The 21,136-nt window shown below is 47.4% G+C and overlaps 1 protein-coding gene and 1 long non-coding RNA gene across 3 annotated transcripts in view; one reads left to right on the top strand and one right to left on the bottom strand.

Annotated features, from left to right (window-relative positions):
- TMEM132C (transmembrane protein 132C) overlaps window positions 1–9,298 on the bottom strand; it is a 350,647-nt gene extending 341,349 nt beyond the window's left edge. The window contains exon 1 of the mRNA XM_023647328.2: window positions 8,965–9,298. Within this exon, the coding sequence (XP_023503096.1) occupies window positions 8,965–9,049 (85 nt within the window). The 5' untranslated portion in view covers window positions 9,050–9,298. The remainder of the gene's footprint in view (window positions 1–8,964) is intronic.
- A 6,426-nt stretch (window positions 9,299–15,724) lies between these two features.
- LOC138925359 (uncharacterized) overlaps window positions 15,725–21,136 on the top strand; it is a 66,160-nt gene continuing 60,748 nt past the window's right edge. For both annotated transcript variants that reach the window (XR_011441395.1, XR_011441394.1), the window contains exons 1-3: window positions 15,725–15,899; window positions 16,378–17,520; window positions 19,910–20,046. This is a non-coding gene — a long non-coding RNA (uncharacterized lncRNA). The remainder of the gene's footprint in view (window positions 15,900–16,377; window positions 17,521–19,909; window positions 20,047–21,136) is intronic.

The following is a 21,136-nucleotide window of genomic DNA, read 5'->3' as shown; positions in this document are numbered from 1 at the left end:
TCCAGTGAGCACCATGAGATTCACTCCAACTGTTTCTACAATCCTTTGAGAAGCCACTTTCTTTTTGTTGGGTGTGCTGTGTGGACAGAATGTAAAACCTGAAGCTGCTGGTGACAATGATGACCACATAAAAATGTAGCCAACACAGAGGACAGAGGAGACAAGAGATGAAGAGAAAGCGTGTCTAGTGACAGTTGTTAATCCCTGGATCCAGCAGTGCCTGAAGCCCCCACGGACTTTTCACTTCCCTGACCTAATACATTTATTCCACTCTTTTTCTTTTCTTTTTTAAAAAAGTTTGTGGCTTTGATACCATTTGCTTAAGTTGGATTTTTTGGTATTTGCAACTAAAGGAGTCACGACTAATAAACTAAAGGATTGGGTGCATATTTAAAGGCCATTTCCATTAGGCAAGTGGGTAAAACTTGTCTTTGTGCCCCAAACACAACCTTGTGGTTTCCAGTGGAGATAAAACCAAGCTTCCAGTGTCATATCCTGTTTATGGTGGGAGAGTTTTAAAATTTTGGCTTCAAATGATCACTAAGCTGGAAGCCAATGATAAAAAGAGAACTAGCTTTCTGTTCTGTGTGTGTTAGGGCGGAGGGTGATTGCTTAAAGTGCCTTTGTTTATTTTGAGAATACGAGAATCCCTGATTGCCTCAGAGAGCCGCTAATTGACCACCACGTGCCCAAGTGGGTAGTGTTAGATCCACATTTCTGCAGCATCTGAGTCCACAGAGACAGTGTGGAAACACAGTGGAAAGCAAACATTGTAATTAAGGGGCCAGAGGGACCGATGGAGCAAGAAAGACGACAAGAGTCAACTGCAGATTTGGGTGAAAAAATTAACCCAGGGGAGACATGGGAGCTGCTCTGGATGGTTCTGATGACTCTGCAAACCCAGAGGGAGAAGGGGTGTTTAAGAGAGTACCGAGAGCATTATGGAGCTAAGCCAAATGGAATGATGTCTAAGCTGTATTTAAGCACGAAGCATATCAAGGGACATCTCAGAGGATAAACCACTGGCTCTCTGTTTAGCTTGATAATAAATGGGCACCTCACACTTGGCCAGCTTTTCCTATTCCCTGATGTCGTCAAATCCACCGTTAGTTTTTTAACTTTTTTTGACATTATTCTCAGTTATTTTTAGAATATCTTTGTATGCTTTCTATTAGATGATATTATGGTCTTCTTCTTCCTCGTGGCTTTAGTAAGTATACATATAATAATAGCTCTAATTTATTAAACTATGCCAAAACTTACCATGTGTAATGGGTTGAAAGGCCCCCAAAAGATATGTCCATTTTGAACCTAGGAATGTGATCTTATTCAGGAAAAGGGTCTTTTCAGATGTAATTCAGTTAAAGACCAAGGGATGAGATCATCCCGGATTAGGCTGGGCCCTAAATCAATGACAAGTGTCCTTATAAGACAGAAGGGGAAAGACAGAGAGAGGAGAAAGCCAGGTGAGATGGAGGCGGAGACTGGAGGGGTGCTGCCCCAGTCAGGAAACTCCAGGGGTCAAGAGAAGCTGGAATAGGCAAAGAAGGCTTCTCCCTTAGAGGCTTCGGAGAGAGCACGGCCCCGCCCACATCTGAGTCTGGACTTCTGGCTCCAGAACCGTGAGAGAATACGTTCAGCTACGCGGTTTGTAGTCATTTGTGACAGCAGCCCCGGGGAACGAATTCACTGTGCTAAGTAGCTCAGGCCCACGCTTTCATTAACTATTCTCAACAAGCCTACAAAGTAGGTGTTATTATCTCCACTTTACAAAACTGAGGCTCCGAAGAGCTGTCCTATACTCTACTTTGTGCTGCGTCCACACTGGGTGTCTGAGCTGGTGGGGTGCACATTTGTTGATTTTGCATCCAGCATCCATCCCACCTTCTCTTTCAATGGCTCTTTGGTTTTTCTCTGGGAGGAACGCCCTTGAATACAAAATGGTGGCAGTGTCCATCAGACTGTCTTAACCTGTTGTAGACAGAGATGGGCCTAGGCAACCTGTTCTCAGCGCTAGCTACATCTTACAATAATCTGAAGAGATTTTAAAAAATAAAAACGAGGGGGCCGGCCCTGTGGCATAGTGGTTAAAAGTTCAGTGCACTCTGCTTGAGCGGCCAAGGTTCACAGGTTCGGATCCCAGGTGTGGACCTGTACCACTCGTAAGCCACGCAGTGGTGATGACCCACATACAAAATAGAGGAAAACTGGCACGGATGTTAGCTCAGGGTGAATCTCCCTCAGCAAAAATAAAAACAAAAAATAAGTCAATAAGTAGGATCAACCTTGCCTCTGTTTCCACCTTCACTCTCCCGCTAGCAAAGATCCTGGTTCAGTCAGTTTGGGGTAGGGCCTGGGGATTAGCGTTGTTTAAAGTTTCCCAGGAGATTCTAAAGTTCAGCCAAGGTTATGGGCTTCATTCCCCTGGAATCAAAACATGAGAGTAGAGATAAAAACAAAGGAAATGGTTGGAGGTCTTATGTCCCAACAGTAGCGCCCTGGAGTCAGACATCAATTACAACCACAGGGATCCTCGAACAGGCAACTTCCAACTCTTAGGGAACCTGGTCCTTTAGCATCCCTTCAGGGTCATGAGCTCCAACCGTTCTTCCTTCGGTGGCCATGATCCGTTTCTGCTGCTAACAACCAGAGGCTGCTGACTAATTCTGCCATGAACTGGCAGCAGAGATGCTCAAGCTTAAGCTCCCGCTTTTGTGATACTGAACCCCCTCATGAATCTATAAGCAACAGCTCCCCATGCTGCTGATGACACGAAGGGGATGAGGAAGGAAGAGCAACCTTTATACAGAGAAGACAAGGTCTTCTACACCAAGTCCGGGAGCTGCTTTAGATCCCAGACATTGGCAAGTGTGAACTTAACACTCCGAGCAAACCACTAAAGGCATCCTGGATCAGAAAGAAGAAACGTACACACTGCAGAGGACAAGGACTCAGTCACTCTGGGAGAGAATCTGGAACCACTGTCTTGGAAACTTTGCTAATTCAGACTCTGGCTGGGTTGTACTTTCCCTTTGTTCTCTCCTTAAAGGCAGTGACTTCTAAGTCCCTAAGGAGTATAAACATTTTTGTTGAGCTCAGCACCTAGGGAGGAGAGAGAATAAAGTTCTACAGAGAAAATAGTTTCAAGGATATCAGAAGTACCCATTCAAAAACAAAGCAAGCCAATTAAACAAGATTTTTACCATTCTTCAAGGGATATGCAAATAATCTCTAACTGAAAATTCTCTCAGCCACACATAGAGTATAAGATGTATGCACTTGAAAAGGATTATACCTAGAAGAAAGAAATAGTGGGGATACACTTTTTTAAGGTTCTTACACAACATGTGAAGCAATATAACATAATTTAAATGTACGCTTTGATTAATTAAAGATGTATTTTGTAAACCTTAGGGCAATGACTAAAATTTAAAGAGGAATAAATAATGAGTGAATATGGAGATAAAGTGAAATCATAAAAAATATATTCAATATAAAAGCAGGCAGAAAAAAAGAGTAAAGAACAGACGGAACATAAAGAAAACCATGAGCAAGAGTGTAGATTTTAATACAAACACACAAATAATCACATAAAATATAAATGGCCTAAACACAATGATTAAAAGACAGAGATTATCAGATTGGATAAAAAGGCAAATCCCAACTATACTCTGTCTACAAACAGCCAACATTAAATACAAAGACACAGATCAGTTAAAAACAAAGACAGAAAAAATACTATAATACAAACGCTAATCAGAAGAAAGCTGAGGTGCCTATATTAGTATCAGATTAAATAGACTTCAGAATAAGGGACGTTTTCAAGAACAAAGAGGGATATTACCTAATGGTAAAGGAGTCAATTCACCAAGAAGACAATCATCGCAAGTGTGTATGTGCCTACCACAGTGTTTCAAAATAGCTGAAGGAAAGGCTGACTGAACTGAAATGGAAAACAGACAAACCCACAACTTAGCTGGACACTTCATCACTCCTCTCAGCAAATGATAGAACAAAAACACAAAAATTCAGCAGGAATATAGAATAGCTGAACACCACCCTAGACATTTGGAGAATCCTTGTGGTCCCAGGTTAGGCAAAGATTTCTTAGATGTGACACCAAAGCATAGTTACTAAGAGAAAAAAATAATAAACTTCATTAAAAATTAAAACCTTTTTCTCTTCCAAAGATGCACACTGGGAGAAAATATCTGTAAACACATGATCTGATAAACGACTTGCATCCATAATATACAAAGAACTCTCAAAGATCAATAATAGGAAAATAACAGCAAATAAAAAATGGGCAAAAATTTGAAGGACTTTACCAACGAAGACATATAGATGGTGAGTAAGCATAAGAAACAATGCTCAACATCATTAGTTTTAAGGGTGAAAATTAAAACCTCAAAGAAATACCACCACACACCTATTAGAACTGCTAAACAAACTCAAACAAAACAAAATGGGTAATATTAAGCAGTTCTGAAGATATGAAACAACTGGAACTTCTATACTTTGCTGGTGGGGATGCAAAATGTTACTATGTTTGAAGAGATTGCAGTTTCCAATGAAGTTATACATATAGTTACCATACCACCCAGCAATCTCAGTCCTGCATATTTACCCAAGAGAAATGAAAACACGTTCACATGAAAACTCATTTGTGAATAATTAAACTGACTGTTTTCAAAAACTGGAAGTAATCCAAATGTCCCTCATCTAGGAAATGAATAAACTAATGGTGGTACGTGCATTCAATGGAATATTATGCAGCATTAAAGAGGAACAGACTACTGATATATAGGTGAATATCAAATGCATCATGCTAAGTGAAAGACAGCAGACTCAAAAACTGCGTACTGCATGATCCCATTTTTATGGAATTCTGAAAAAGGCAAAACAATAAGGACAGAGAACAAATCAGCGGTTGTGAGGGGCTGGTGGGGGGAAGGAGGTGGCTACAAAGGGGCACACAGGAACTGTGTAGGGTGACGGAAATGTTCTACATCCAAATTGTGCTGGCGTTTACACGACCATATACACTTGTCAAAACTTTTAACTCTGTACACAGAAGGATGAATGTTACCGTATGCAAATTCTACCTTATAAACCTGACTTTTAAACAAAGTAGATTGCTGTAAAGCTATTCTATCAATCAGACTTTCCTTTATTCCATTAATTCAGTAATACTCCCCTTCATGCCAATTAACATACCAAAGACTCATTTTTGTTAACCTTGCTTCTCACGACTATGGATGTGTGAAACATCTAATACATCCGAAGGCCTGGTGCTAACCTCTGCTCGTGGAGGTGCTAACTGCTCAGATAACTGAGAGTCTGAGTTCTTCTCTGCCTGACTCCAGCTGCCCCTGTGATTAAGCTAAGAGTGAACAGTGAGAGGAACGAAGAAGAGCTGAAGACTCACAGGGCCGAGGGAGGGGAGGGCAGGCAGGAGAGGCCCGAACAAACAGCCCATGCAGCGGGCCGTGCGCAGCTTTGGGGCGACGGAGTCACATGGGGATGTGCATCTGCGGCTGGGAGAGCATCGATGCTCTTAAGAGAAGTCAGAAATCCTGATTTTTATAGGAGAATTCTCCCAATTCTGGGGAGCCCGTTCATTTTTTTTAAAACGCCACATGGACAAAGTAGAAGTTGTCTGCAGGTCAGGAAGTTAGTGAGCACTAGTCAGCTGTGGGTTTAGGGGAGAGAACTAGACAAGCTCAGGGGGTGTTGGTTTAACAGAATACCTCCCGAGAAGCTGGAATCCCTTCTGAGAAGCCCCACCAAGGCAGGGAGCTTCAACATGAGGGACAGGAAGGGATGGACAGGAAGAACATGGACTCGTGGGCTGAGTGGCTGAGTGGTTCGTGCTGTAAGTGTAGGTAGAACAAGGTGCCATCATCATCCCCAGGTGGCAGCATGCACACGGGTAGCCGAGAAGGACCTTCCAACCCGATGACCTCCTGCTACTCATGAAACCTGCCACAGGCCCCAAATGCCTTAATGGAAATTCCAAATCCCCAAAAGTTTGTTTCTAATTTATTGGGCAGCCACGCCGATCCAAAGAGAAGTGAGGCTATTTTGGGTCTTTATCCTCCTTTAGTAAATACTTACACGTTTCATACAACATTACCAATGTATGCAACTACAGGGTGCAACTCCAGACCCAGCTGGGGGGTGTTATTCAATCTATGCATATGACCCCATGCCTCTATCTACCTATCTATCTATCTATACTGTCATTCAAAGATCTCAACAATTCTGAATCTTGAAATACACCTGGCCCCACAGATTTCAGAAGAGAGATGATAGTCCCGAATCTCTTTCCCACGGGTCCCATAGGTGATAACAACCATCCCCACACCTCTGAGAGAATCTCTGCCCACCAGCCCCCTTCCCTCAGCTTTATACGGGCCAATTCCTCACCCTCTAACTCAAGGACACTTCGCCTCACCTGCCTCAGCTGGTCTTAAATCTTCGGAAGACTCTCTTCTTGCAAAGCCCTGGCCTATTTATGGAACCCCACGAACAATGACTCTATTCCAAACCCTGACAAATTGCAGAGCCTTTAAATCCATGGTCAAAAATAAACATAAAATTGGTATTAAAAATTGATCAGTGGTTTCGAGGATTCCAGAAATCAGCACTTAAATCCTTGGGCAGGAAGAGTCAGAGATGTTTTTTCTTTTAAAAATAGCACAAATTTAAACAGGGGTCAGGAAACTTTCCTTTCTATAAGAAATTTTATGGATTAAACTTTTTTTTTTTTGTGGAGGAATCAGAGGGAGGAATAAACTGCTGCTTTTGGCGATGAGAAACAAAACGAAAAATGTTTTGCAGAGGATGGTTGCAGACCCACACGCTCCCAAACCACAGGATGAACAGGGTCAAGCAAAAGCAAGGAGAAAACCCCCCCAAATCAAGGTTGCACTAAACCAGTGGGAGGGGCGGCTGTGGGGAAGGAAGGCTTGGGGCTCTTCCCACAATCTCTGCAGCTCCACCCTTATCCTACGTAAATAGCATCTTCAAAACAAAATCCCAAGCTTCACTTTCTAAGCAAATTGCTGCCCCTAGCCCCTTCCACACGGACATTTGTACCAAACGCTATTCTTAATCAAAAGTAAAATCCTCTAGATAGAAAAAAATAATAATAAATGTGAGCTTCAATTAAGAAAAGTCTACAACTTACTTCACAAAGCACATTCAGCACTGAGTTCTCCCCTGAGTAAACCCTCTCATGGAGATGTGGAGAAAACCCGATCAGGGATCTCACCCTTGCTCACCTGAAAATGGCATCACCTTCCTCTACAAGGTCCTTTCTATCCATTAAGCCATTATATCATCCAAAACCCTCTGTGAAGTATTCTGGGAAGGAATCTTTTTGAACGGCCACTTTCCATTTGGGAAAACTGAGTCCCGGAAATGATAGAACCCAGAGCTAAGAGCAGAAGTAAGACACCAGATTCTGGATATGTTTGTCCTTTCAAACAAAAACATCAAAGAAACGTGCCCCCCCCCATCCCTTCACACACGTGCGCACACGCGCCCTCACACACACACACTCACACTCCTGTTTACCTGGAGCTCTTGGGAGAAAGGGGCACTATGTAAAGCAGCAATTTTGTCCATTTGCTGTCTGAGAACCTGCCGCCTCAAGGAAAGCGGATTTCTCTGGAATGTCAGATGGTGCGCAATGACTTTTGAAAAGCAAACCCTACTTTTTAACATCAATTGGCAACTTGTCTAGCCTGATGCACTTCCAGCCCAGCCTGCAGAGCTCCAGGCGGGAGAGAGGCAGGGAGCCCCACCAGGTCGGACTTGGTTTGTCTGCTCATTGCCCGCGGCCGGGGCCAACCCCTGGCGCAGCGCGAAGGCGCAGGAGACACTTGTGCACACCTTGGCTTACCCCAGCGGACCTGAGACCCTCGCCCCGGCGCCGGCAGCAGCAAAGCGACGCTCTTCTTCTTCTGACCCGCACCCAGGACTCCGCACAGCGGCCGTGCGCGCAGCCGCCGGCCCCGGCAGAGCGGGGCCTCCTCCCCGCGGCCACCCGCGCCTGGGCCCGCGTGGAAGGGCGCGCGGCGCCGGCTGCTCCCGGGCTCGGAGACCCCTCTCCCCGCCGCTCCCGCCGCCGGCTCCGGGACCACCCTGGCCCGACACGCGAATAACAATAACCGTCATAATAATAACAACGGCTACCTTTTGTGAGCTCTTCGGGCGCCATGCGTCCCTCTGAATTCTCGCCAACCTAACGCAGGGTCGTCGTGCCCATTGCAGAGAAGAGGAGACTGAGGCGAAAGGCCGCCCAGGCCAGATTCCGAGGCGCGCACCCACCTCCCCCACTCGCGCCGGTCACCTTCCCTCGCTCCCAAACCACACCGGACCCAATCCGGGGTGACCGGGCCGGGGGTCCCGGGTTTCTGCCAAGCTGAGATCCCGGGCAGCTGCGCGATGAGCGCGCGTTCTCCGAAGGCCAACATCGGTTCTCGGGACCCCGTGGTTGGGGGAAGGGGGCTCAAAGGACCGGGCCCGCCCTCCTGGATCGCCAGTCCCCGTCTGACCGAGCTGGGGAGGGGGCGCAAAGCTGAGAGGAAACGGCGGCAAAGAAGCCGGCCCCCCAGCTCCGGAGTGTGACGGTGCTGGGGTTAAGTCCTCATGGAATTCGGGTGTGGGGAAGGAACACATCTTCCCTGAGCCACGCCCCCTCCTCACCCCCGGGAAGCATCCTGAGTCTGGAGACACTGGACCAGCCGAATTTGCCCCCATCCCACGTACGCGGTGCCCAACTGCGTCTGCCCCTCCGGGACGAGGACCGCTCGGCGCCGGGCAGAGGCGCTCTTGGTGGGACCAGCGCTCTCACCAAGGTCCCCCGACACCCCCACTTTCGGCTCCCCCGCCCGGGCTCCTCGGGACCGGGGGCAACTTCCCGAGCGCCGGCAGACAGACGGCCGCCCGCCTTACCTTTGCCCAGCAGCGCGCCCAGCACCAGGCTCAGCGCCCCGCACAGCGGCGCCCCCGGCCCGGGGGCCGCGCCCTCGGCGCGCATCCTGCGTCCCGGCCGCTCAGGCCGCCCGCCGCCAGCCCGGGGCGCAGCGCCGGCCCGCGGGCCCCGCCGGCTGCCCCATGCCCCGGGGCGACCCCAACAGTGAGTCGGCCGGCCGGGCGGCCGATCGGGTGCTCGCGCCCCGCCCCTGCCGGCTGCGCGCCGCGGCGCCTCCGGATCCCGCGGCAGCTGGCGCTCTGGCCGGGACAACTTTTCTCCAGCCGCCGCCGCCGCCGCCGCGGCGCGCCCCGCCTCCAGCCCGCCCTCCCCTGGCCCCGCCTCCGGCCCCGCCCCCAGCCCCGCCCCGGGCCGGAGACCCAGGGAGGGTACCGGGAACCGCGCGGGAGCCGAGTCCCTCCGGTGGGGGAGCAGGCGCGCAGGAAGGGAGGTTTGGAGGGGAGGCCTCGGGCCTCGGATCTGCAGCCTCCCGCCTCCGCGCCCGGGCTCGCGTCCCGGGGAGTTCTGCGCAGGTACTTGCGACCCAAGATGGAGCTGGCCCCTTCCCCTTGCTGCCCGGGTGGTCCCCGCACCCCAACTTCAGGTCCTCCCCTGATTTTTTGCCTGGCAAGCTGGGGACATCTGGAATTAAAAGTCCCATACAACTGATGCGGAAAGATCGCCCGGGTAGATTATTCAGTGGGAAAAAGCAACGTGCAGAACTCTGAAGAGGGCCACGGATGTACACAGAGGCGTGTGCACATCTGTGTCTGTGTCTGTGTGTGTGTGTGTGAAGCAAAAGGTGGCATCGGTGTCTCTGGGAAGGAGGCTGGAACGCCGGGGTGAAAGAAAGGTTTCTTTTTCGGTGTATCCATTGATGTTGTTGGATGTCGCCCCCCCTCCACCCCCACCCCCGTCGTGTTTTTATTAACTCTTTAGCGGGGAAATGCCCCCCTCTGCAGCCGGACCTTCTCTTGCAATAGCAGTTTGTCTGCAGATTCAGACCAGGCAGCTCTGTGCTGGCCACCCCACTTCGCGCCCTGCGTCCTTTCTCTGACGTTCCCAGCGCGGCTCTCCCTCCTCGCCGGGATCCCAGCTGCTCGCCTGCGCGGCTACTGATGCTCAGGCCTCGTCTGAACGCGGGCGTGTGAACACTCTGAAGGCCGGGACCTGACTCACTTTCATGTTCCTGAGTGAAAGGCCATGCGTTTGGAGCCCAGAAACCTCACCTGGGAAGCCCAGCCCACCCCGCGCCGCGAGCTTCCCCAAACCCCACAGCCTGCCTGGCGGTCCCCTCAGCGTCCGCGGCTCCTCAGGGACAGGGCTTAGAGGCCCAGCTCTCACCAGGCTGGCTCAGTTCAACCTTGGAAAAGAAGCCTAACTGTGTCATGTGTCACCATCATTCCCGGTCACTAGAGCCAGGAATAAATTTCAAATAAAAAAGAATCCTTGACCGAGAAGAAACAGAAGTGAAAGAATTTGAGCAACTGAAATCTATTCCTCATGCCCCAACTTAGTTACAGGGGAGCATTGGGGGTAAGGAGGACAAAGACTTTGGGGACAAAGGCACCCCTCCCCCCCAGCACAGGAGCCCTTCTCCCAGCTGGCTGCTACTGGGATTCTGGACCCAGTTGGGAGGAATAGGGCTCACTGGTTTTCTCAGTCCACTTTGCTTGCCTGATGTGGGGAGAAGGCAACTGGGCAAACCAGCCAGGCGAGAGAGGTAACAGTAAGAGGTTGGTTCTGAGGCCTGGCCCACTCTGGGTAGCAGAGACTTCAGTTTTTAAGTGGGTTATGCTGTAGGTGCCAGTTCTTCAGTTCAGCTGGTGCAGACCCAGCCTTGGGAAGCAGTCATAAAGTAGACTCAAGCTCCTAACATGGAGGACACATTTTCTTCTCGTTTTTATTTATTAGCCTGAAAGTCACTGGAGAATAAATATTTTTCATTGAAGTGTTTCTAGCCTTAGTGAGAAATATCACGTATCCATTACTGCTGGCTGATGGGTGGGCATCTGCTTCAGCCTCTCTCCTTCCTGTCTGATAATAAGAACAAGAAAGCCCCAGACTATGCCCTCCGCTCCCTTCCTCTTCTCCTGTGTAGGTTCGTAATTTACTTCCCCCACCATCCCCCCACACATCATTTCTTTCCTCTTGGCACAGAATATTGCCCTTTACTGCAAAGCCAAATGCAGGTCATGGACCAGGACTCCACAGCTGAAATCATCAAGAAGGAGGAAACTGAACAAAACACAGCAAAATACATAACAATTCAAAACGAGAAGATAAAGGAGAAGAGGATGTCCGAGCGCGTAAATCCCCTTCACAGTAACAAAGGCGTCCGCTGTCCTCAGGTGTTCCACGTCTCAGCTGTTCCTTGAGACTATGAAGTCTCCAAGCATCGCCACTAAGAGGCTCCTTCCACGTCCTTCCAGAAGGGACAAAAGGAGACCCAGTCATGGGTGCTTCTCTTCTGCAAATTGCCCTTTAGGATCCCATTTAATCTACCAGGCGACCTTCTAAAATTCAAACCAACACACACAAAACCAAGCAAACAAATAAAAGGAATGATGTGGTCAATTCATCTTTTTTAGGAAAACCCCTCAAAATAAAGGTGTGAACTGAGAGCTTCACAGGCTAACAGTTTCCTGTATTTATTTTTTTCGAAGGCATGTATTATTTAACCCTGAAATCATTAATTCCTTAACTTAAACTACTTCCAGATGCTTTTCTGAATTTCATAAGGAACATCAGAGACCACTAATCTCCTCAAAGGCTATTGTGAAATTCCCCGTGGGCTCTGGGCACATGGAGACAATTAACATGATTTATAGGAGGGACGAGCTGTTGGAGAGAGGAAACCAGCTGGTTTTTCTACATGTGCCCGGGGTTCTGAGTCAAAGAGGCAACTTCTGATTTGTTGTTGTTGTTGCTATTGCTTAAATTCCAAATTCCTAATATCACATAAAATAAGGGATGAAACTTATGAATTTAGCTCAGGAATTTCCTATGGTCTGCCTCTAGACAGAGGACCTATAGGTATATACTACCAAGAACATGGGAGAAGTGCTATCTGTTGGCCTCGTAAGGCAGCTATGGTCCTCCTGCACATCTAATGTCAAGTCCTGACTGTGGTGCTTGCTGTTCAAGAGGAGAAAGAAGGAAGGAAGGGAAGGAGGAAGGCATTCTGTGCAGGCATTTTTCTGAATGTATATAGACATCAACTCACGTAATTCTCACCATAACACCAATGGGAGTACTATTATTCATTTGTTTCATTCATTCATTCATTCAACAAATAGTTATCTATGTCTCACCATTTGTCAGACCCAGATATGAGTTCTAGCAGGGAATGAAACGGATGAAGGTCCTAAAGTCATACATATTACATTCTAGGAGCCAGACTCTAAAGAAATATACAAAGAAATCCATTCTATAAGAGAGGGATATGTGTTATAAATAAAAGTAAAACAGAATAAAGGGGAATGTCTGATTTAGGGGTGCACCTTCAGAGAGGGTGGATGGAGTGGGTAAGTGGGTGGATTTTTGGGAAAAGAGCTTTTCAGGAGAGAAAACCCTGAAAGTGCAAACCCAGGAGGTGGAGGCACCAAGGATCTCCTTTTTCTTTCAGAGGGATCCCTCGGGCCCCTTGCTGGACACGCCTGTAGGGGGCAGCAGAGGATGCCTGGGGTTCAATTAAAAGCAGACTGAAGTGCAGGAGGCGCCAACTGTGGAGGCAGGACCAGTTAATGCTGCCTGGTGAGGGTGGGGCAAGAGGCCCTGCTGATGGATGGGTGCGGGTTGTGGGAGAGATGATGACAACAATGACAGTAACATTTATTGAGTGTTTGCTAATTTCCAAATAATCCTGTTACAACCTATGGATATATACTCTTGTTATCCCATTTTACAGACAAGGAAACTGACGTCAGAGAAGTTAAGTGGCTTGTTCAAGCTCCCCCAGCTAGGAAGTTGTAGACTGGGTCTAGGCCGTCTGTGACCGTCCATTACACTGACCTGTGGTCATGTATGTGCTCAGGTCTGTCCATTGCCTACACCATGTGTCTTGATAACCTGTGTTGGGTCTCGCTTGCTAGGCCATCTCTTTGTGTCAGGTTTCGCTTGCTAGGCCTTTCTATTTTGAATGAACACTGAAAATTATTCCTTTGTAACTTCCACTTAACCTTGCAGACAAGCTCGCTCGTGGTTTGGGCTGCCCTGGCACCTCTCCCTGAACCCAGCCTCTATGGGGATTAATGTCCCCTGAAGGGAAAGTGGGCCCAGCTTCTCCAGGTAAGATACAAGATGCAGGTGACTGTTGGCCTTTGAGAACAACTTTTAAGACTGATGCTCAAATGCCCGCCCTGATCCTTATCCAGTTTCTCTCCTAGTACTTGCTGCATTCCCAGACTCTCATCATTCTGGTCAAGACCCACAGAGTGGATTTTCTACCTATCACTTTTCCACTCGAGGCTCAAGGTCAGCGAATGGTCCATTTAGTGTAGGAACTGGGTCATAAAGCTTCAGATTAAGTTACAAACGGAAGTCATCACACTGACATTTCCCGACTGCATTTGCGGCATCACCATCATCATCGTCATCTCCAACACTTGTGGATCTTTCACTCTGTGCCAAGCTTTAAGTACTTCAACAAGTACTTGGACTCATTCAATCCTCACAATCATCTTATGATGTTACTATTGTCATTAATTCCACTTTCAAACAACGAAATTGAGATAGAGAGTTTTGGAAACTTATCCAATGACACAGAGCTAGTCATTGGCAGAGCTGGGATTCGTACTCAATAAGAATGCCAGCTCCAAATAAACAGTTCTCAGACTTTACTGTGCATGCACTTCACCTTGGGAGCTTGGTAAAATGTTGTTTCTAATTCAGCAGATCAGGAGTGGGGGGCCCATACTCTGCATTTCTAACAAGCCCCCAGGTGATCTTGAGGCTGTGTGTCAGTAGACTCCCTTTTGTGTAGCAATCCCTAAATCATTACCCTCTTCTTCTCCCTACATAATTATCCAAAGTCAAAAATCCAAACTATATTTCTCTGAAAAATTCACCAAAGTTAAATTCTTTCTTGCTTGTAGCACAAAGCAGTCATGAGCATGTTTGTTGCATTTGATCATTCCAGAAGAACCATGAGATTGGAGAGTTTGTCCTGAAGTTAATAACAATTACTCAATACAGACCTCTCATTGAACCCAGTATTCGCAGGGAGTGGGCACAGTGACTGGCTTTGGTCAAGGCAGCGGGTCCCTGAACGACCTCAACAGGCAGAGCCTCCTGCCAACCAGCGATGGACAAAGAACCAAAAGAGAAATGAATGTTTGCTGTTCTAAGCCTCTGATGCGTTGGGGTTGTTTGTTCCTGCACCATAACCTAACTCACCCTGACTGAAACCGTATGTGTTCAGATTCATTGAACGATTTGCCCACTCAAGTGTGTCCCTGTTCTTTTGGATAATTGGGTCTTATTGCAGGAGTAAAACACTCTCCATGTCTCAGCATTCTTTAATTCAATAAATAACAATGGAGCGAGTACTGTGGGTGAGCACTGGGCTGGGGGGGCCTCTCCTCAGAGAGTGTAATCAAGAAGATAAGACGCATACACAAATATCTTGAATAAACCTCAGAAAACAGGCATAAATTAAATGTTGTAGGAGCCCAGAGAAGATCAGAACAGTTTCACAGCCTACCTACACTCCATCTACACTCACCTTACTACTGTTCGCTGTACAGGCTCTGCTCATTCTCCCTCACAGACTTTGTGCTTGCTAGTTCTCTCTGAAGTTCTCTTCTTATAATTTCCCTCTCCTCTCAAATGTTCCCCCTCAGCAAGGTCTTTCTTTCCATGGCCACTTCCCAGAACCCAGGACAGACCCAGAACAGACCTGGCACTCGATAAATATTGTTGAGTAAATTCTAAATGATGCCTTCGAGGAAGTGATCTTTGATCATAGGCTTCAGGGATGGTGGGAGATTAATAGTGACGACGGGAAAGAAAGACAGGAGGGCAGAGGCGTCTTTGCGGAAGAAAGAACAAGACAGTAACATGGGACAGCCCATGAACAGGAACAGAAATTGTTACACCCGGTCAGTCCCCATAACCGCCAGCCAGAAGAAAGAGATTAAACTAACTCCAAAGTCGGTGGTATGGAGTTGGGGTGGATTCAACTATTATATTGATTTCATCCACGCCACTTCTAAGTCTTTGGGGGTTTTTCCCTCAGTTTTATAGTCATTACTCATTAGAACCTAAGCACTGCATTTTTAATAGGAAATAATTCAAACTCACAGGATGCAAGACAGCACTTGAGTTGCAATATTAATCTGTCTTTTAAGGCCCCTTCTGGCCGACCGGGCTCAGCATCCTAAGTTATGACATTGCTTGTGATTCATTAAAATCCAGCCAGTTCGGGGAAGGAGGGACACCGACCACTTTAACACAGGACTAGCTGTTTTCAACCACCTTTCTCAGGTTCAGACAATCCAAGTCGCTAAAGGAGCTGCGCAGGAAGACCCACCACACTGTTCTGGACCCCTCTTAAAGCTCTCCGATGGCCTGTTAAAAAAGGATTGAGTCTCAGATGGAAAACTGCCGAAAGCGTCTTGTTTTGATGCTTGGAACAATGCAATGCTGATTCCATTAATTTCTGCGAGAAACAGCTCTGCTCGCTAACCCACTTGCGGCCCGCAGATGGTTACAGGGTAAACAGTGCTCCCTGGTGGCAACGACCGGCGTTGTCTGCTGGTTGAGAAAGAGAAAGAAGAAAAGCTCAGGTTTTGGCCTCTGAGCAAAGTGGCAGACAATCACAGCAGTGTCATCAAGCTCAGCAGCGTTTCACAGTGATGGCGTCCTTCTCCTCAGGACCAGTACTGGTCACCATTAGCCCCTTTGCCTCTGACTTGTGAGTAGAAGTTGTGGTCCTTCCTGGGGTGGCCCATCTGTAGTCGGATTTCAGTAGATAGTGTTTCCAGCTTACAGCAGTTGCCTTAATGGAGCTCAGGAGCCTGACATTGGATCTTGATGGAGCGTTCCGAGATTGGAGCTCAGGCCAGCTGGGACTAGGAGCAAGGCCGGCCAAGGGGAGGAGTGGTTCTCTCCCTGCTGAGCACTACAGAAGGCCTTGCACATAAATCCTTCGGGTTGCCATTGTCTTTATTGATGGAACTCAAATGCCGCTGTGTTAGGCAAGGCTCAGTTAAGGAGGCAGAACCACTGTGAAGAGGGAATTTATTTTAGGAATGAGCCTTATATAATTGTGGGAAAAGCTAGAGAAATACAGATCCAGAAGGGGGAGTTGGAGGATAAGCAAAGATCACCGGCCAGCTTCCCTGAAGCCCTGCATGGGATTCGGGACAAGCTGGGCTTCCCGTATCTTTCAGGTGAACAGACTGGAACTTGCAGGAGACTCTGGAGAGGTGAGAGTGTCCAGCTTCCAGAGTAGGGCAGCGCAGTGCAATGCCAGGGGAACCATTCCCGGAGGAGAGGAAGGAGTTCAGCCTGTGCTGTGGCCAAGTGAGTGCCTACTGGATCCATCTTCACACAGGGAACAACTAGACATTCTGCAGGAAATACGAAACAAAAAGATCACAAACAAGTGGACACAACGACCTTCCTGAAGGCTCTGAAGAGAGAAGGGACATTGGATGAAGGAAAAGGCATGGAGAAAGGTTCCTGTGTTTGTGGCTTGTCTCCTGAGAACAGGTCACGTCACTGTTGCATGGAACAACTTACTCTCCTGTGGAAAACAACACTTTCTGGTCTGAAGGACCAGAGAACAGGGTTTGGAACAATCACAGCCACTGCAGAGTAGAGGCGAGGAGTCCAAAACTGGACAGAACCAGAAAGGAAGACCCTCAAATTCTGCTCATAAATGTCACCCCAGTTTTCGGAAGACCCATGAACCACATATGCATGGAGGGTAAAAGACCTGAACTGATTTGAGCTGCAGCCCCAGAGACATTTTTTGAGTCCAACCAAGTTGATCGCCAGCCATCATTTTAAAAGTTAACACTTTTCTGAAGAATAGAACAGAATTCAGAGTCTCCACAGAATACAGAATCCCCACAGCATAACGTTTACAATGTGCAGAGAATAATCCAAAATTATCTGACATTCAAAACCCAGGACAATGCAGGAGCAGAGCCGAGGGCCGTCTCCATCAGCCATCCCAGTGATTTTCTTGTGCTCGTTCCTGCATTCGATAACCATGTTTAAAGTATCTACGATGGTTCCTGTTCCTGCTCTGCTCCTTGGCTAAAACAGGGAGTAACGTCGCTGGTGACCTAGCTCAAGGGGAAACTAGGAAGTATTCTATATTCCTACAACTAAAAGAAAGTGATCATAGATCCAGAGGAAAAACTAAGAAGTGACTACTTTCAAATAGAAGGATAATATTTTTTTTGAAATGCCCATGGAAGCAAGAAAACTTCAATTAAAATCCTGCCCTTTCTCCCTCTCAGCTGTATAATGAATCTTTCTTCTTTCCCATTCTCTGTCCTTCCTCCTTCTCCTCTCGGCCAAAGGTGAGTGCCAGGCATTTTATTACAGACGTAGATTTTGTGGTCAGCAAGATAGGAATAATCTCCCCTTTCATGGAGCCCTTAGCTCAATGATTTAACCTCTCAGCCTCATTTTTTAAATTACCAAAATAGGGACAATTATATTTACCTTTCAGGGTGGTTTTGTTAGTCAGAATTCTTTCAAATATCCTAAAGCAGAATGGAAAATTTATTAGCTCCCACAAATGGCAAGTTCAGGGATGCAGGTGGCTTCAGGTACAGCTGAATCCAGGGTCAATGAAAGAATCATGTGTCTGAGTTATCTTTCTCTGCATCTACTCAATTGGTTTCTTTTGTATTTTGGCTTCACTTCTACAAGTTTCTTAGTCTCCCAGAGCCTCAACTTGCTCATCTGTAACACAGAATATTAATAATACCGTCTCCAAAGATTATATGAGACAGTATGCATGAATAATGAAGCACAGTGACCAGCATATAGTAAGTGATCAAAAATCTTAGTTGTTGTTGTTGCTGTTGTCATTATTATTATATCCCAATATAGATATGGGTATTAAGATAAAGCATGTGTCTGTTGCATCAATAATAACACATTAATCAGGCCCTTTTAAGTGATCCAGTGGACCTTAGAAGCTGCTAATGGTACAGGAAGAAAAGGCAGAGTATTAATTTAAATCTGAGCATGAGAACGTCACTGGTATGAGCAGCTGAATGGCTTAGAGAAGGTGGGGAGACTAACGTCAACTGTTGCCATTGGGCCTAGATAGGAAACCTGAGGGATACCTCTGGAAGTCTGGGTGTGGGCACAGAAACTGGTCAGCAAAGATGATCAGCACTAACGTCAGAACGGAGAAATAGGACTGCCACAAGGCTTCCGGGGAGGCTGACGATGGAGTCAGGAGACAGCACAGATGCTCCTTAGCTCTGTCCCCCCATCGAAATGGGGCCCAGAAGCTGCATTCCCTTGCAGTGTTCCGTGGTGGCTTCTGTGCCTGGACCCAGGGATCCTGAGACGGGGGCATCATAGAGTGGGGGCCATGCCTGCCCGACTGGTCAGGGGAAGCCTGACTCTGGGGTCACTTCCTAACTTGAGGCAACTTTTCTACTGCAAATGGTCCCCCTTCTCCAGAAACTCAGAGCTCCCCCTGCCCTCAGTGGCCTGAGCCTCTCTCTTCAGCCCTCCAACCATCTCTCCTGCTCCTCCTCATACTAAAATATGAAAATATTAAGAGCTGATACATACTAGGACTTACAATATGCCATGTTCTGTTTTAAGAACTTCTCATGGACTAATCCATTGGGTCTTCTTGAGTCTCCTGACTCCTCATGCAGTGCTCCCCTGAAAGGAGAGTCATTCTAAGTAAGAATAAGGTTAATTCTTTACTGAGCAGGAGGTAAGATACATATTAGCGTACCCACTCCGCAGATGAGTAAACTGATGCACAGAGAGATGAACTATGAGTCCATTGCTCAGGGGAGTGAGACTGAGTCCAGACCGTCTAAGTTCTGTCTTGGCACTCTTTCTACTGCATCTTACGTCTCCATGTTCTTTCAGATTCCGTGGAACAATGGTATGTGGTGCCAGTTGAGAAATTTTTGGTTCAAGGACAGAAACGCAGCTGAAACTGCTTGATGCCAAAGCGGGACTTTATTGGCTCTTTGTCTCTGAATATCCAAGAGGCTGGCTGCCCCTCAGCCTGGCTGGCTCCTGGGGCTCACACAAAGACACTGAGGCTTTCTGTGGCCGCCTTCTCCTTTCTTGCTTCTCAGTCGGCTTTGCTCTCAGGCAGCATGGTGGTGGGCCATGAGGATTCCAGATGTGCATCCGACCAGCTTGGCAGCCTCCATAGAGAAATTCTCTTCCCTAGTAACTGGAACACAAATCCTGGGGCTTTACCTCATTGGTTGTGGCTTTGGTCATGTGTTCATTCCTGATCCAATCACCGTGGCCCATCAGGAGCTGAGCTCTGATTGGCCAGCCTGGGTCCCACACCCATTTGTGGGTCTGAGACAGGGATTCAACCCTCATAAACCAAGGAGTGATGGTGAGGGATGCGTGGCTCCCCAAATAAAAACAAGAGTGCTGGTTACAGAAGGAAAATTAATATGGGGTGAGCAAACCTGTCATCCAAATACATATTTTCCAATGAATGTGCCAGTAGTTCCAGTATTTTATTTTGCAAATTAAATATATTTAAATATTCAGCAAATTATAAATTATAACCAGTTGCGATTATAATTTCACATAATAAAGAATATTTTAATTTTTAAAAGCTGTGAAGGACAGAAGGGCAGGATAAGGCACATGCTTGCTGAGGCAGGGCAGTTGGCAACATTGCACAGACTTAAACGTAGGCTGCATGCTGTAATATTTGTGCATTTCGTTGTGTTCCAGTGGGAGTTTTCTCATCAACTCCGTGTGGAGATGGGAGTTTGCACAGCTCTGCCTTTTCACAGGCTGCTTCTCAACAGCCAGCACCAGGAGACCTGGTAGGGAAGAGAGACCCTATGGGGATCTTCTCTCATCAACAGGCAAGTAGTGGATTTATTACAGCTCCAGGGTGAGAATTCTCCATTAATAAATTGGGCAGCCCCCTGTGATGTGATTTGCAGGATAAGACAAAGGCAGTCATTCATGCATTTTTTTGTGTGTGTGACGAAGATTATTTCTGAGCTAACGTCTGTGGCCATCTTCCTCTATTTTGTATGTGGGACGCTGCCACAGCATGGCTTGATGAGCAGTGCACAGGTCCACACCCAAGATTGAACCTGTAAACCCAGGCCGCTGAAGCAGAGTGCGTGAACTTAACCACTATGCCACCAGGCTGGCCCATGCATTCTTTTATTGTAAAAATGGTTATTAATCACTCCTCCTCTTTTTGTATTTGTCAGGCTATTTGGTTGAAATTGGCAGGAGCCCATATAAATGGGAAAAAATTACCCCGTGTTGCCAAGAAGAGTGTGTGGAGCTGGTCTTAGCCTCAACTAGAACTGGGGACTTGAGTGCATTTGGGGCTTCTCTTCCCTGCTCTTCTCTCCTTCTCCTCCTCGCTTTCTCTCCTCCCGTCTTCCTCTACCTGCCCCTCACTCCTTTGTGTCTCCCTGTGAGAGAACTTTCTACACTTAGACCCACTGTTCTCCAGGAGCCTGGGACCATGAGTGCTGGAAGCTCCTGGGCTCATATTCTTTCACTGCCAATTTAAAACATCCTAGTGGAGGGGCTTGTAATTAGCCCAGTTGGCCATTGGTCCAGCTTTCCCTCAAACCACTGCTACTACGGAGGCAATGTCTTATAAGTGAATGGTATCGGTGTCTCAAGCCACTCGGGGGAGAGACGGGTGTGGTGGTGTGGAGGAAGGCTCTCCAAAAGGAAAAGGCTGCGTTTCCATGAGAAGAGTGAGGAGGAGCTGAGAAGGGCCTTGTGATCCAGGACTGTGTGCTGGGGACGGGGAATATGTCTGTGCATTGCCCATGCTCTTTATTTTGGTATTTCTTTCTTACCTGGGTGGTTACTGTGCCCCTAGGGGGCATCTGGAAATTGTAGGGACTTTACTCGTCCCCATGGCTGTAGGCACCACTGTGCATAATTCAGTGGGCAGGGCCAGGGATGGAAGACCACTTG

Source organism: Equus caballus, chromosome 8, assembly GCF_041296265.1.
Source record: "Equus caballus isolate H_3958 breed thoroughbred chromosome 8, TB-T2T, whole genome shotgun sequence".
In the NCBI taxonomy this organism is placed as follows: Eukaryota; Metazoa; Chordata; class Mammalia; order Perissodactyla; family Equidae; genus Equus; species Equus caballus.
The sequence above is the reverse complement of the archived record's forward strand: the minus strand, read 5'-3'. Positions and strand labels throughout refer to the sequence as shown.